Raw genomic sequence first — 16,692 nt, 5'->3', positions numbered from 1 at the left:
AGACTCAGGTTCAAATTTTTTCTCTGGCATATGACTCTGGGCCTCAGTTTCTTAATCTGTAAAATGAGGGTCTTACATTAGATAGCCTTTAAGTTCCTTTTCAGTTGTACATATATGATTTTATGATCATATGAACACATAGATAAGATGCTTACCAAATTTATAGATGACATGAAACTGAAAACTGTAGCTAGCACATTGGGTAATAGATAAGATTCATGAGTTAGGATGATGGCCGAACATAATATATTAAAAATTAATAAAGATAAAGTTCTGGAGTAGTTGATAGAAGCCTGATCTTGGAGTCAGGAAGATGAATTCCCACTGTGCCTTTGACATATACTTAGTTGTGTGATCATAGGCTAATTACCACCTCTCAGGCCCCTGGGTGACTCTCTAGGACTCTACAGATTAGATGTCTATTTGCATCATTGGAAAGAGTTTCATGCAAAGAGTTGAGACACTTAAGTGGCATAGTGGATAAAGTACTCCACTTGGAGTTAGAAGGAACTGATTTTGAATCATGCCTCGAACACTTACTAGCTGTGACATTGGGCAAATCACTTAACTTCTGTTTACCTCAGTTTCCTCAACTGTAAAATTGGGATAATAATAGAGCTTACCTCCCAGGGTTGTTGTGAAGTTGAAATGAAACAATATTTATAAAGTGCTTAGCGCAGTGCCTAGTACATAGTAGAATGATGAATAAATGCTTGTTTCTATCTTTCCTTTCTGGAGACCTTTATGTGGATGAAATTACAGGTCTGGCTCCTCCACCCCCCCAAAAGTAAAATGCTACATTTGGGTTAAAAAATCAACTGCACAAGTAAGTGACAGAATGGGGGAGATGTAGTTCGACACTAGATCTAGGCATTTTAGCAGAGTGAAGGCTCAAAATGGGACAGTATACTGTTAGAATCTTAAGTTGCACTGAAAACAATGGCCTCTGGAATGAGAGAGGGGAGAGTTTCATTACGCTGGGCTCTGCTTAGACCCCATATGGAGCACTGTGCTCAGTTCTGTGCCTCCCATTTTAGGGAGGTTGTAGACAGGCTGGAATGAATTCAGAAGAGGGTGATCTGGACATTGGTGGAGGGAGGGCAGACTAGAGACCATGCTATACAAGGATTTGTGGAAGGAATGAGGGATGATTGTTGTTATGCAGAAGAGGGGGCTAGACTTTTTATGCGTATCCTAAAGAGTATAATTAGAGTCAATGAGTACAAATTGCGGTGAGGCAGATTTTAGATTTGATGTAAAGAAAAATTTCTCAACAGTTAGAGCTGTCTAAATGTGGAACAGGTTGCTGTGGGAGGTAGGAGGGTTCTTTTTAGAATGCTTTCAAGCTGGCATTAGGTGACTGTTGGGTATTTCCATTAAGGTGTAGGCTGAACTAGGTAATCTCTTGAGACCTTTTCCATTCCCGTGATTCTGTGAGAGTGTGTCAGGGGAGAGGGATGATAAAGAGAGATGGGAGGGTACCCAAGACAAACTTTGTCTACTTTACAAATTTTCTTGGGTTCAGACTGAAAATCATTTCCAGTTCTCCCCCTGGTTCTAGCGCTATAGCTTGGTGCTATTGGGTGATTGATTATATCATACATCTAAAGGACATTTCATGAGAAGCAGAAAGAACTATTAGGAAAGAGAGTGATATAAGGTCACTCCTGTAAAAACAAATTGAATTCCAAAATACTTAATATACCAATTATCACCTGTCGAAAGTAGGGGTGGATGCTCATGATCTGAAGATGACTTTGTTTACAGGCTTTAAAGCGTCAAGGCCAAAATGAAAACATATTTGTATCCCTGTAGAAATGATACTTTCAGCATGCATTTTGGAATTTCCACTCATCCAACCATGGTTGGAAGCAGAAAATTTAGAAATGCATGAAAACAAGGAGACTTACAAGAAAGTAGAACCAAATCCATTTGGAATTTGTGACTAACATGCACATTTTCCTCAGAGACATGTTCATCATCTTTTGGTGGCAGGATAAGGGGAAAGAGCCAAGAGACCACCAAGAGTGACAGCAGGTCAGACAAGCCCAGGCTGGAAGTCAATGGCTTTCACACTTGCTATCAACCAGAATTTAATTCACTATCAACCAAGGCTGCCTCTGAATCAGGCACCTCTAAGCCAAAAGACTCATGATCCCATTACTAATCCTGTAAGCCACTTAAGCACCCAGATTCAAATATTTTTCAGCTGTTTTCCAGTGAGGTGTGCCAAAATCCTGCCTTAGAGGTGGGGAGTAGAGGGTGTTAATATTCTAGGGAAGCTCAGATGGACTGAACCCGAGGTCATGTTTTTAGGGTGATGCTGTGGGCTGAATAGAGAGGAAAAGCAAGTAGGCTGAGAGGGAAATCCCTGAGCACTGGGTAATGGCTGCATGAGCCTTCTTGGGAATCACAAAGATCATATGATATTACAGCCAAATAACCATTTCAGTGACTGGACTGTTGCTATGGTCATTCATGTTGCTGTCTGCAGAAGGTAGTATGGAAGATATCTACGAAAGCTAAAATAGGAAATCTCTTTCCTGTTTCTCATGAATCTTACTGGAACATCGGGTTCTCTGGAAATGAAAGACTGAGCCACAAAAAGGTATCCCAGTAAACTCATATGGTGCTATGGTTCAAAAGGTGACACACAAAACATATGTAGTTGAACAAGTGTGAGTCTACTATTTAATTGTGGCTGGAGCCTGATGATATGTTAAGCTTGAAAATTTATTGGCTGTAACAAAATGGAACTCTTCCATCCCACTGAAATCTCTGGCAGCCTTTGAATATAGCATCTGGCTTATTAATTTGGCCAGTGGATGAAAGTTAATCATGCCTCAGTCCTTCCAAGGATCTAAAAATTGGATACACAAAAATCACGGACAGGCACAGTGAGCGCTGGTGTTTTCTCCATGGATTTCTAATTGTGTTACTGCAGATTTTGATTGGAATGTGTTGAATGGGATGGCAGACTGACAACAGGCTCCTTGTTTTTCCAGTGAGAATTGCTATGCTTTAATTATGATCATCTTTATTGAGGGCAATAGTTTAATCAGAGACAAGACAGTTGAGGGAATCAGCTCACTTCTTGTGGCTTGATTTTTATGACAAAATTTGAATTAAAACAGAACATTAAAGGGGGGAGAGGTGACGGGAAGTAGTCAAAATGGAGTCGATGAAAATTGTGGGTGGGGGGGCTCAAACTGAATCTTTTGAAAAAGTCCCTAATTCTGAAATCAAATAAGATTTGAGATCTGGGTAGGATATCAAAGTGAGAGGTGGAAGATGGCTTAGGAAAAATGTTGGCTTAGAGGAAAAGGGAAAAGTTAGACTCTTTCTCCCTTTTTCCCTCTTCTGTCATTCTCTTTTTATGTCTTTTTTTCTCCCTCCTTTCTCCCTTCTTCCCCCCATTTTTTTCTCTTTTCAGCTCTCCAGTTCTCTTCATAGTTCTTTCATTGCCAGGTTTTCTCTCTTTCCATTTCTCCATTTCTTTCTCTACCTTAACTTTACAAGTTCCAAGCCTATCTTGCTTCCTCTCACTTTCTTTAAAACAGTATTAAAACATCACTCTAGACTACACTGTTTTCCTTGGTACTTTAAAACTTTTTGCTTCACTGATTTAAGTTTGTGATAAATTCAGATCCCAGGGGGCTGAGGTTTACCTCTGTTATTATTTCTTTAAAAGAAAGGTTTAGTAAGCAAACACGTTTTATTCAAATATAATTGACAGATTCGATTCTAAGTTCTTTGAGGATGGGGGCTGTTTTTTGTCTCTTTGTATCCCTAGTGCTTAGCACAGCACCTGGTGCTTTATAAATGTGTATTGATTGATTGATTTCTGTAACTGTTTTTATGGATTTTGATACATAAATTATATGTGCCCTCATTATATACTACTAATGACAAATTAGTTATTGATTAAATAGATTTTCTGACCTTTACTTAGAACCACTCTGGCAGGCTTTGCATATAGCATCTGACTTTTTATTTGGCCAGCTAACTTTGTTAACAATTCTTTGGTGCGGGTCCTACTTATATTACTTCAGGCTCCATGCGTAGAGTGCCCTTATTAAACTTAATAGTAGAGCTACAACCATCTGGTATGTAGTGATGAAGAATGAGGATAGAAAGAGAGACTGGACTTGTGATTTCAATAATCTAAGGAACACTGCGGTGAAAAAATTCTCTACCAGTGGAGCTTGATACCTTCTCTGCAAGTTGAAATCATAAGAGAGTTGTCTCAGTGACTTTCCCAGGGTTACACAGCCACTATGTGGCTGAAACATGAATTTTGAACCCAGGACTTCTGACTCTGAGACCAGTTCCATTAATCCTACACTTTCACTGGCTAATTAAAAATCACAGATAATCCAAATGGATCATTTAAATAATGTTAGTTTATTTTGTTACCATATATGTTACCACTTATGCTCATGCAGCTAGAGAAACCCATAGATTTGAATTTTACTTCTTTCTTCCCTGGTGTTCTATTGATAGGAAAACAGATAAGCTTTTTAATTTTTCATTTGAGAGATATAGGAGTAATTTAACATTTTTGGTTTATTTCACATCCTTGACTTTATTTTTATTTGAAAATGACATTGAAAAGAATTTGCACTGATTCCTTTAACCCTCAGGGCTAAACTTGAGGGTTTTTCTGTTCTCCATGTAACACAGGACTCATTTTCTTTCTTTTTTTTTAAAAAATTAAAATAAAAAAAAATGCAAATCCACTTTCCCTTCCTCTTTTCTCCCTCTATGTATCTCTCTTTCTCCCCTCCCTTTCTCTCTTTCTCTTCTCTCTCTCTTTGTCTCTGTCACTCTCTCTTTTCTTGCTCTGTCTCCCTCCTCTGTCTTCTCCCTCTCTGTCTCCCCATTCTGTCTCTGTCTTCTTTCTCTTCTATCTGTTTCTCTCTGCCTTCCCCTCACCTTTTCTCCTGTCCCTTTGTCTCCCCCCTCTCCTCACTTTCCTTCCTTCCCTCTCTCCCATTCATTTCCACTCTCCCTCATTGAAAAAAGAAGAAACATAAAATCCTCTGTTAAAAACATATAGTCAAGCGAAATCAGTTCCTGCAATGGCCTTGTCAAAAAAATATATTTCTATTGATACGTTGTCTAGGAAGTGGGTAGTCTGTTTCATCATGGGGGCTAATTTTCTAAATAAAAATCTCTAAATCTTGAAATTTCAAAGTTGCAAAGGACCTCAGTGGCAGCCCACTCCAATCTATATGTCAATAGGATTCCCCATAGCATCATTCTCTACTCCCCCGGTCAAACCATTACTCTTTGGGACCAATCTGATTCTTGGAAAATTTTTCCTGCTATCAAGCCCAAACTTGCCTCTTTGAAGCTTCTATCTTTTGCTCCATAATACTAATACCTTCCACTTATTGCCTTGTAATTAACTACCTCTTATTTATTTTGTAATTTAGTAACATTGCATTCTGTATATATTTATTTTAAAAAATTGTAAGCTCTGGATACGCCAAGCATCAAACAAAACTATTTTTCATCTCTGATTCCCCAGTACTTCAGCACAGTGCCTATGTGGGTAACAGATGCCTGGTGATTGATTCCATTCTTTTCCACCTGATTTTACCTTCTGATGCCAAAAAGAGTAAGTGTCACCTGGCTTTCATATGACAGCCCTTCAAATACTGAAGGCAACTGTGATGTCTCCTATACATGTTCTTTTCTCCAAGATTTGTAGTTTCAGTCTTGCGCAACTCCTGCGATCCCAATTGGGGTTTTTGGCAAAAATACAAGGATGATTTGCCATTTCCTTCTCTAGCTCATTTTACAGATGAGGAAACTGAAGCAAAGAGGGTTAAGTGACTTACCCAGGGTCACACAGCTAATAAACATCTGAGGCTGTATTTGAATTCATGAAGATGAGTCTACCTGACTTTAGACCTAGCAGTCTATCTAGTGCACCACCTACCTTTCCCTCCTCCAAGATAAGCATGCCCAGTTTCAAATGTTCTTCACCTGGCACAGACTAGAGGCTCTTCCCTCCCATATCAATGGCCACTAAAATGTGGTGCCCAGAATGGAAAATAAAATACTTTTTATGGACTTGCAACTCAATCACTTTGGTGGAATTTTGCTTTTGGTCATAGAAGTGTGTGTGTGTGTGTGTGTGTGTGTGTGTGTGTGTACGTGTGTGTGTGTGTGTGTACATGTGTGTGTTAAACTCCAGGTGAGAAAAATATCTTGCTCAATGGTCTGCAAATTTAACCAACCGGGTTTCCCATATCCTTAAATCCACTGTGATTATGATTCAATGTCCCTGAGCTGACATGGTAATTTGGTGATTTACTTACATGGACCAGACATCCACCTTTGGACCATATTTCTTATGAGCCAGCAGTTCCGGGGCAGCGTAGGCTGGGCTTCCACACTGAGTGTTTAACAGCTCCTGAGAAAGACCCTCCAGCTTCATAATATTGCTCAAGCCAAAGTCTGAAAGATTTACAAACGGCCAGACCTAAAAAGTTCAGCTCTGACAGAGACCACTTAATTCTTTTGACCAGTGGTCTGGGTGAAAAAGTCTAGGAGTAACCGTAAACCTTATGGCACTTGGCTTGTGGAATACTTTCTTTCCTTGACCATAGCAGCAGTTCTTATAGGTATATGGATATGTCTACAACATAGGCACAGGAACTGTCTTTAAAACCATTATTTCCTCAGATGACTTGGTTCTCTTTTAGCAAGTTCTCCTGGAATTTCCCCTGGCTCGCTCATTCCTCTTGACCTTAGGTTGTGCAACAGTACGACAGAGAGCAAAAAACCCTGGACTTGTAATCAGGCTAGGGACGAGAGCATTTCCTATCTGTGTGAACATGGACAAATCATTTCATCTTTTTTAGCCTAGTGGAAGCTGGGTGTGTTGAAACTCATCCCTGCTTTAAAGGGTTGTTTGAAAAAGTCCACCCCTCCCAATCCAGTCCTGCCTCTTTTTTTTTTTTTTTGGCATGGGGTTAAGTGACTTGCCCAGGTTCACACAGCTAGTAAGTGTCTGAAGTCATATTTGAAATCAAGTCCACCTGACTCCAGAGCTAGTGACTAAGGATAAAGTAGAACATGCTAAAAGACCTGGGTTGAAGGATAGTTCTGCTAATGATGAACTATATGTCCTTGTATGTGTCTCTCCCCCTCCTGCATCCTGTTTCTTCACCTACAAAACGGGCTGGTAACTTGGGAAGGAGTATTAGATTGGGGTGGTGGGGATCAGGCAACAGCCAGCAAAGTACAGTAGAAAGTTTTCAGGATTTAGAGTCAGAGTTTCTTGGGGGTACATCTCAGCTGTACTGAGATACAGTCTTGGGGGGACACACTCCCCACCTATTTTTAAGCTTGCTACGTTATTAATCTTCTTGTAACTCACTTTCCCAATTTCTAAAGTGAAGGGGTTAGTTTAGATAATATCTGAGACTCCTGCCAGCTTTAGTCATTTCTATGTCTATGACACACAGACTCAGAAACCCAGATTGCGGAGGGTCTTTCGCTCCTGACCTCATCCCTTGTAGTAGGAACCCTGTGACCCTAGGAGGCAATGTCAAGGTGATAAAGAAATAAAAACAATATCCCTCTCTTCCCTTCTCTCCCCTTTGTTCTCTCCCAGAAAGTGCCTCTGTGATGGCTGGCTGGAAAGGTATGGAAGCCTGTCTCACAGAAGGAAGATTTTGAAGTTATGTTGTTTAATTTTTTGCAGGAGTGCGATGCGGGGTTTGGATTTTTTTCCTAGGAATCAGGACAGAACCCTTTGGTCACCACACACATAACTGCAACTCTCATACTTTAGCACAGTTAGTCATTCTATGTAATAATAACAACAGTTCACCTTCTTAGTTGTGGTCATTTTCCTTGCTTATCTACCATGCCTGGAATGCTCTCCCTCTATTACTGCCTTTCTAGGGTTCCTTTAAGTCCCAGCTAAAATTCTGTCTCCTACAATAAAGGTTCCTAAATTTATCTGGCTTACTGCCCCTTTAAAAAAAATTACCTAGAGCTCCCTCTACCCCCCCTTGCCCTGGGAAATCTACTTTCACTAACCCTTTAACTTTTTTTTTTTTAATTTGCAGCATTTAAAATATATATATAATTTTTAAATGATGCATCTTAAATTTAATAATTTATTGTAAATTTGTGGGTTTTTTCCTGTATTGAAATTTTGATGATGAAATATTGCATCATGTAACCATATAGCATTGTCAACAAGTCATTACACATACATATTCCTGCCAATGCATGCTGGACTTCATGTCAATGCGCCATGCACTTGCCTGCCAAAGCTTGACCACTGATCTGTTATAACTTGCATTTTATGTGTTTATTTGGAAAATGTAATCACTATAATTTTAATGTTACACAAAAGATGAAACATGCAAGTGGTTTTTCAAAATTCTCTTCTCTTCCTTCCTTATGCATCTTCCACTGCTCCCTTATTTTTATTCAAGCCCCCCAAATGCACCAGAGGCTACTACCGCCCCTCCATCATTCCAGCACCCCCAGGGGGAAGCATCACCCCTTTTTGGAAACCTATGTCTGTAGGAAGCCTTTCCCAACCTCTGTGAAGTCTAGAGCTTTCCTTCTTTTAATTATTACTATATACCCTATGTATAGTTTTTACATCATTGTTTACTTGTTGTCACCCCATTTTGCTACCCCCATTGGGCATCTAGATGGTATAATGTTTAGATCATAGGATCTGGAATTAGAAAGACCTGAGTTCAAATCCAGTTTAAGACACTTACTAGTTGTGTGACCCTGGGCAAGTCACTTAACTCTATTTGTCTCAGTTTCCTCATCTGTAGAATGATCTGGAGAAGGAAATGGAAAACCACTCCAGTATCTTTGCAAAAGAAAACCCCAAATGAGGTCCCAGGCAGACAAGGCTGAACAACTACCCTGCTCCCCCACTAAGCTGTAGCATCCTTGAGAGCAGGAATTCTCTTTTGCCTCCGTGTATCCCCAGGACTTAGTACAATGCCTGGCACATATTTAGTAAATGTTTATTGACTGATATTTAGGGAGACGTGAATGAGTTCCAATGGTCAGAAGGAATATCTCCACAGACAGGGTCACAGAATTGTTGGTGTATCCCAGTATTGGAGCCCACTTTCCCATAGCACTTTAAGGATTTAAAAGCACTTTTTTGGAGCGGCTATCCTTTCCCTGTGTTTTTGTTCACACTTTACTCTCTTATTGCAATGTCTTACCTTTCTCACTGCCTGTTGAATTTCTTCAAAACTCATCTTAAAATTCATCCTTTGGAAAACCTTCATTGATTACCATTGTTGTTTAACAAACTCCACCCCCTCATCTAGGCTCTACAGTCATTGTTATAAAGTTGCAAGTAACTGAAGTTATAAATTAAGTAAAGTTATAATTTAAGTTAATATAAAGTGATAAAGTCGAAAGTAATTAGCTTTGTGGTGAGTAAGAATAATATTGATTAAAAAAAATCCTTCCTTGTCTGTAGCTTGATTTTTATGCCACAGGAGATATTACAGTTTTTGTTTGGGACAAAATGTTTTGAATTTATTTGTCCTTACTTGCATTGTATCAGAGAGTTCCAAGAGGGAACCTACTATTCTCAAACATATTCTAATAAATACGTTTTGAATAGAATACATTGTAGAGGGACGTGTGGCCCAGGGACAAATCACTTGGCATTTTTAAGCCTCAGTTTCCTTATTTATGGGGCTTGTTCTCTTTGGACTCTTTCTACATAGATTTTATAGAAAACAGTTCATATATTGATGTAGCTTGTAAGTGTACTTTCAGAATTTGGGGTTTTATTTTATATAGTTGGTCAAGATTCATGGTGGGGAGTTTGAATTAAAAAGAATTATTTTCAATTTATGATCTATAACACCTCGTATACAGTTGATGTTTAAATATGTCTGTTTAATTCAAAATAATGAACTGGTATGATTATGGGTTTTTAATATAGACTATTAATTAAATGAAACAACACAGTTTGGCTTAAAAAATAGTATAGATTAGAGAAGAGTTTCTGATGGTTCCTTCTAGTCCAGTGATTCTGTGCATCATAAATTATAATAATGCTTAACAAAGTCAGTCATTTGATTAGCAAGTATTGATTAAGTGCCTGCTATGTGCTAGGTTCTGTTCTAGGCACTGGGGATAAATACAAATGCAAAGAATGAAACAATTCCTATTCATGAAGAGCTTAAATGAACATGAGATAGATAACAAGTGTCATTATATATGTACATATGATGCATATATAAAACCATAAATATACACCAAATAGAAAATCATGCATACAATGTGTCTATAACACAATATGTATATATGCACACACATGTCTACACAAATATGTATATATACATGTTATTGTATTCTTCCTTCATTTTTGAAAAGGACCATGACGTTAGAGAAATGATGACATGACTTGCATTGGACTTAGTTTGAGTGAGGGAGGGCTGTGTAAGGTCACCAACCTCACTTTCTCCTCCTGAGCCATCTGGATCCAGTGACCAGATATTCATCAGGATGCAGTGGGGACCTTGGCAGCTGGCTTAGAATGATTATCAACAATAAGTTTCCTTTTCTCTCCCAGCTTCATTTGGTTATTTTTTTTTCTTTTGCTCATTGAAAGGACCATTTCCTGACTCCTTTTTAAAGAGGTCTATTCACTCAATGAGCATTACAGCCTTCTAAATGAATATACATGTACACATACACTTACATGTTTCTCTGGGAAGGAGGACCCTAGCAATTTGGGGGAAACAGGAAAGGCTTCACAAAGAATATGGTGCTTATTCCTAAAAGAAGAGAAGACTCTGTGGGGCAGAGGTAAGGAGATCTGGGGCCATTCTAGGCATGGGGAATAGTCAGTGTAAATGCCCAGAGACTGGAGATGTTATCATGTGTGATATTATTATATTTACCCACATATCATTATGCTTACCTACAATCTTGATATTGTTGTTTTCATCTAAAAGAAAATTTTCAACTTTCAAGTCCCTAAGAAGAATGAGAAATAATGTAAGCTTTATTGTATAGAAGAAACATTTGTGATTTTAGAATATTATAGTGGTGTGCAGAATGCTTTTCCTTCCCCTTACGGTCCTCCTCGCCCAACACATTTTATGTTTAAAATGTTAATGGAAATTTCTACACCAAACCAGAGTAATGATTAAAATGGATATTAATATAGCACTTTGAGGTTAACTAAGTACTTTCCACCCATAATTTCATTTAATTCTGACATCTTGTGAGATCATTGTGATACATCCTACTCTTACAATTTTCTTACATGTGATACAAACATCCCTACCACTTTGCATTTTAGTGACACTGGCCTCCTTGTTGTACTTCAAATAAGATACTCCATCTTTCAGATTTGGGTGTCCCCCATGCCTAAAACTCTCTCCCTCCTCATCCCTGTCTCGTGGTTTCCCTGGCTTCTTTCAATTCTCAGCTAGGGGAGTCAGCTGGTGGTCCAATGGATAGAGCACTGGGTTTGGAGTCAGAAAGACTTGAATTCAAATCTAACCTCAGATATTTAATATTGATCCTGGGCAGGTCACTTAACCCTCTGTCTGCCTCAGTTTCCTCAACTGTAAAATGAGGATAATAATAGTGCCTACCTCCCAGGGCTGTTGTGAGGGTGAAATAATGGGGATCAGATAATGTTTGTACATAGTAGGTACTATAGAAATACTTATTTCATTCTAGCTAAAATCTCATCTTCTACAAGAAATTATTCCTGATTCCCTTAATGATAGCATCTTTTCTCTCTTGATTATCTCCACTCTATCCGGGATATATCTTGTTTGCACATAATTATTTACATTAGGCTGTGAACTCCTGGAAAGTAGGGACTGTCTTTTGTCTTTCTTTGCGTTCCTTATGTTAAGAGTAATATCTGGTACACAGTAGGTGCTTAATAAATGTCAGCTAACTTACTGATTATAAGATTTTAAACTGGAAATGTGTTCAGTAGCCATCTGAACCCCCTCACTTTGCAGATAATTGAGGCTCAGAGAGGTCACATAATTTTCCATGAGGTCTTTAGTGACTCCCTAGTTGCCTATGCTTACTCCCATTCAAATTACAGTGTCTATACTTATATGGGTGTAAGTTGTCTCCCCTAATTGAATGGAAGTTCTTCAGAGAGTGACTATTTCATTTCTGTACCTGGCACATACTACACACATTTTGAATGTTCATTAATCAGTTGACTGGTGGCCCAAGGTTACTACATACAGTAAGTACTAGCTAGAATTTAACCATATATAGTAAGTCCTTGATAGATTTGACTCAGTTCAGCGCTCTTTCCAAGACATTTCTACCTGCCATATTCTCAGAATGACCAGCTACTTCTGGGCTGGATCCCAAAGATTCTTTCTCAATTCTTATGCATTTGATGCTGGGCTGGCTGCAACACCCAGCACAGACACGTAAGGGACTCAACTCCTGGACTGCCAGACCTTGGGTGGCTCATTCTTCTAACCTTGAAAATCATAAGGTCATAGGTTCCTTTAGCTTCAAATTATTGGATGGACAGATCATTCATTCATTCAGTAGGGGAGGTATAGATAATGAGAGCAAGGAGGAAAAAAACCCAGGAAATCAAAATCTCCTGATAATTTTTATAAATACTACATTTCAATTACATTTAATTCCTTCCCACTCAAAAATCATTTTATTATAGCTGCTAACAGAGAGGAAAATAATTAGACTAATATGCTTTCCTCTCTTGTCTGGTATAAGTAATAATGTTGAAGATTATCAACCTTTCAAAAATGAGATGCCAAGAAGAAATCTTATCTTTGTGATACTTTGGGAGTGATAATGGGCACTATGAGCTACTTTAATGAATGGTAGATGCCAGTTTTCATTGGTGGCAAGTAAGAAGAAAACTAGGGCAGCAAATGGCCTTAGTACTTCTGAAAATCATTCAGCTTGCTACTTTTGGCATACATCTCATAGGTTGCCAACTTTTATTCACATGTATAGTAGCCAGAAACTGGGAAATATATTTTAAGAACTGTCATGTGGAAGATGGATTAGAATTTTTTTTCTTGGCCCCAGAAGGTGCAACCAGGAACAAAAATTATTAATTATGAGAGCTGACCATAAGTGAAACAGGCTGTGGGATTCTCCTCACTGAAAGTCTTCAAACAGAGGCTGGATGCCCCCTGGACAAGTATATTGTAGTTAGAATTCGTTATTCTCATTTGACCCTCATAACAGAGGCAAACAGAGGTGAAATGACTTGCTCAGTAAGTGTCTGTGGATGGATTTGACCTTAGTTCTTTCTGATTCCAGGCCTACACTCTATCCACTGTGACACCTACCTGCCCATCTACCTTAGAATTCTCATCCCCTAACAGATACATCATGATACATTCTCATGGACATGTTATTAGCAAAAAAATTGTGATTAATTTCTTCCCATCTCAGAAGCTGTACTTTGATGTGTCTTTCATGAAGAATTTCAAGAGCTTGGAGAGAAAGGACAAAAAGCACCTTACCTATGGACGATGCCATGGCAGTGTAGGTGTCCAACAGCCGACATGATCTGTCTGGTGAACCTCCTTACTTCCTTTTCATCCAGTTTCTTTTGGTCACAGATCTTGTCCAGGAGATCCCCACCCAAACACAGCTCCATGACCATGTAATAAGAGTTTTCTGTCTCCAGGGTTTCATACAGCTGAACAATGTGAGGATGCTTGACCATCTGCTGAATGCGTGGCTCACGCTTCATGTTTTTTAAAATATAGGAGTCCTGCTGGGCTTTCTTCTTGTCAATGACTTTAATAGCGACCTTCATCAGTGAACACAGAGAGGAAACTGTATGAAATACAGCAGCTAGTTCTGCTCAACCCAAAAGCAAAACACCCCTGAATGACGACATGCAGGCAAAAGCAGGAGGTGAGGAGGACTGAATAAGTAGTCACAGGGTTCAGGGGTTGTAAGAGACTTTTATCATTTGTAAGTGACTGCAGCTCCATATTCTTAGCTACACATGTGAAATTTTAGTTAGGAACCCCTAACAGCCAAGTAAAGTCAAATAGAGTTTGTTTTTGGCTATTCACTAGCTTTGCTTTTGGGGACTTTTTTTTTTTTTTAATTGAGATGGATAGACTTGGAATCAGAACACTTCAGTTCAAGTCATGTTTGACCCTCGGAGAATAACTAAACCTCTCTGATCTTCAATTTCATTTTGTGTAGAGTGGAGATAAAAACAGCTTCTACTACACAGGATTGTTATGAGGTGGCAGTAATAATAACAACAACAGCTAGCATTTATATTTAAGGTTTTCAAAGTGCTTTGTTTAGGTTGTCTTATTTGATTCTGATAACAACGCTGCATGGTAGGTACTATTATTCTTTCCATTTTAGAGGTGAGGAAACTGAAATTGAGAGAAAGATTAAGTGATTTGCCTACAGTCATAAATAGGATTTGAACTCAGATCCAACACTCTAGATGTAAAACACTTTACAAACTTAAAATTTGTAATAAATGAAAAATTATCATTTTGATTTTAAAATTAAATTTAGTAATTATAAATCAAACTATTGTACCAAAATCACTAAATTGATACTTAGCAATTGTTACTAAATAAAATAATTTTTAATTTAATATTTTGGACAATTAATAAAACATTAATATTAAAATATTATCTAAATGTGAGCCATTATTATCATATCTTACATGGGGGCAGCTAGGTGGCACAGTGAATAGTGTGCCACTGTTAGAGTTAGTAAGACTTATCTTCCATGAGTTTAAATCTTGCCTCAGATACTTACTAGCTATGTGATCTTAGGCAAGTCACTTACCCTGGTTTACCTCAGTTTCCTTATCTGTAAAATGAGCTGGAAAAGGGAATGGCAAACCACTCCAGCATCTTTGCTAAGAAAACCCCAAGGTATCAATAAAGAATGGGACAAAACTGAAACTATTAAGCAACAACAACAAAATATCATATATTTGAGGACCATATTTGTTCATTGAAAGAATGAGCTCAGAGATCAAATTTTAAGACAATTGTCTAGAGCTTGAAGGAACCCCACAGGCCATCTAGTACAAAAGTTTTCTTTCACAGATGATTACACTGAGACTGAGGGTGATAAATTGCAGCTAGGTGCCCTAGTGGATAAAGTGCTGAGTCTGCATTTGGAAAGACCCGAGTTCAAATCCAGCCTCAGATTCCAGTATCTGTGCCAAGAAAGCCCCAAATGAGGTCAGAAAGAGTTAGACACAACTGAACAAAAACCAGAAAGAGGGAAATTAAGTAACTTGTTCAAGTTCATGTAGGAAAGCAATGTCAGAGGTGGGATTTGAATCCAGATCTTTGGGCTGGGGACAATGCTCTTTTCACTGTACCATGCTCTGATCACAGTTCAAGCTTAGAAAGAAGCCAATAAAATTTGCCATGGGACATCCTAGGAAAACCATCTATTTCCTCTATAACTTGCTCCTATAATTCTCCTTGCTCCAATAGCCTGACAGCAAGAAGATTCCATCTTTCACTTTGCTGAGCAAAAACAAGCTGACAGCTATTTTATTGGAAACCCCTAGTTACAACTTAAATACTGATCCTTATTCTATATTCCCTGACTTTGCTGTCATCTCCTGTGAAAAATGTCTTCATCATATATTTTAGCATGCTCAAAATCCTAAACAATATAACCTTGCCTGGGAAAAGACTCAAACTTGATGATATACATTCACTGGTCCCTCACTGAGACTTATGGAGAAACAACTGAAATCCTGTTCTATTTCTGCTTCACCCTCTCCCCTCCCACCTATCCCTACTCACAGTGGGATGTCAGTGTCATGGCCTGACTGATTTTGTCAAGGTGCATTTACCTTTTCACCTGTGGGGAGATGCAGTCCCTCCATCACTTTGGCAAAGGAACCTTTGTTGATAATTTTCCCCACCAGATAGGTCCCAACTTGTTTGGTGTGAGGGAAAGTTTTAGCTGTTTCATGAGACATCTTCCTGAAACATGCAGGCATCTGCAAATCTCTTATTTTCTTCTTTTTCTTCCTTTTCGGTTCGGGTAATGGCTTATCCAGGTTGTTAGTATCTGTTACTAGACCATCCAGGGTTGTTTTAATTGCTGCAGGCATCTTCGCTGACATTGGCTGGGATAGCCTGTGGTTAATAACAAATATTAATTTCTAAGCCTGTACAGACATTTCAGGCTATGGGGAGGATGCAGGGACTTACTCTTCCTCCCTCTTCACTTGTTTCTTTGCTCCTGACCCATTGACTACAGGTATACAGATCAGCTCAGGCAGAATCAATGTGTAGATTATTAACCAAACCTGATACATGATGTCAATTAATGCTCTAACGCTGCCAACTCCCTTGACACCCAATCCCAGCCTTTACCTGGAATAAACCATTCATTCCCCTTCACAGACCAAGTGTTAAGGCTTGCCAAGGCTCAGCCAATCAGCTAAACTGAAACTGAGTCTCTTAATATGCCTTTCTGAATGGAGCCTGGAGCTAAATTGTTTGTACCCTAAAGGCATCCTGTGACTTTAGAAGCAAACAGAGCAATGAAATGCAATTAGCTAGAAACTTGTGGCAAGGGTTTAAACAAGCTCTCATGCTGAGGTTACATTAATACCCCCCAAAACACAGCCTAGCTTACTGATTTTTATTGTCCAGAGAGAGGGTTTTTGGAATC

At 38.8% G+C, this 16,692-nt stretch overlaps 1 protein-coding gene across 2 annotated transcripts in view; it reads right to left on the bottom strand.

Moving 5' to 3' along the window:
• Window positions 1–16,401, bottom strand: part of LOC140526490 (hormonally up-regulated neu tumor-associated kinase homolog) — a 55,671-nt gene extending 39,270 nt beyond the window's left edge. For both annotated transcript variants that reach the window (XM_072642733.1, XM_072642732.1), the window contains exons 1-4: window positions 15,863–16,401; window positions 13,521–13,813; window positions 10,949–11,004; window positions 6,330–6,468 (exon numbers count right to left, since the gene is read on the bottom strand). In XM_072642733.1, the coding sequence (XP_072498834.1) occupies window positions 6,330–6,468; window positions 10,949–11,004; window positions 13,521–13,813; window positions 15,863–16,138 (764 nt within the window). In that variant the 5' untranslated portion in view covers window positions 16,139–16,401. The remainder of the gene's footprint in view (window positions 1–6,329; window positions 6,469–10,948; window positions 11,005–13,520; window positions 13,814–15,862) is intronic.
• Window positions 16,402–16,692: the final 291 nt, after the last annotated feature.

The sequence above is a fragment of the Notamacropus eugenii genome, chromosome 2 (genome assembly GCF_028372415.1).
Source record: "Notamacropus eugenii isolate mMacEug1 chromosome 2, mMacEug1.pri_v2, whole genome shotgun sequence".
NCBI classification, from domain to species: Eukaryota; Metazoa; Chordata; class Mammalia; order Diprotodontia; family Macropodidae; genus Notamacropus; species Notamacropus eugenii.
The sequence above is the reverse complement of the archived record's forward strand: the minus strand, read 5'-3'. Positions and strand labels throughout refer to the sequence as shown.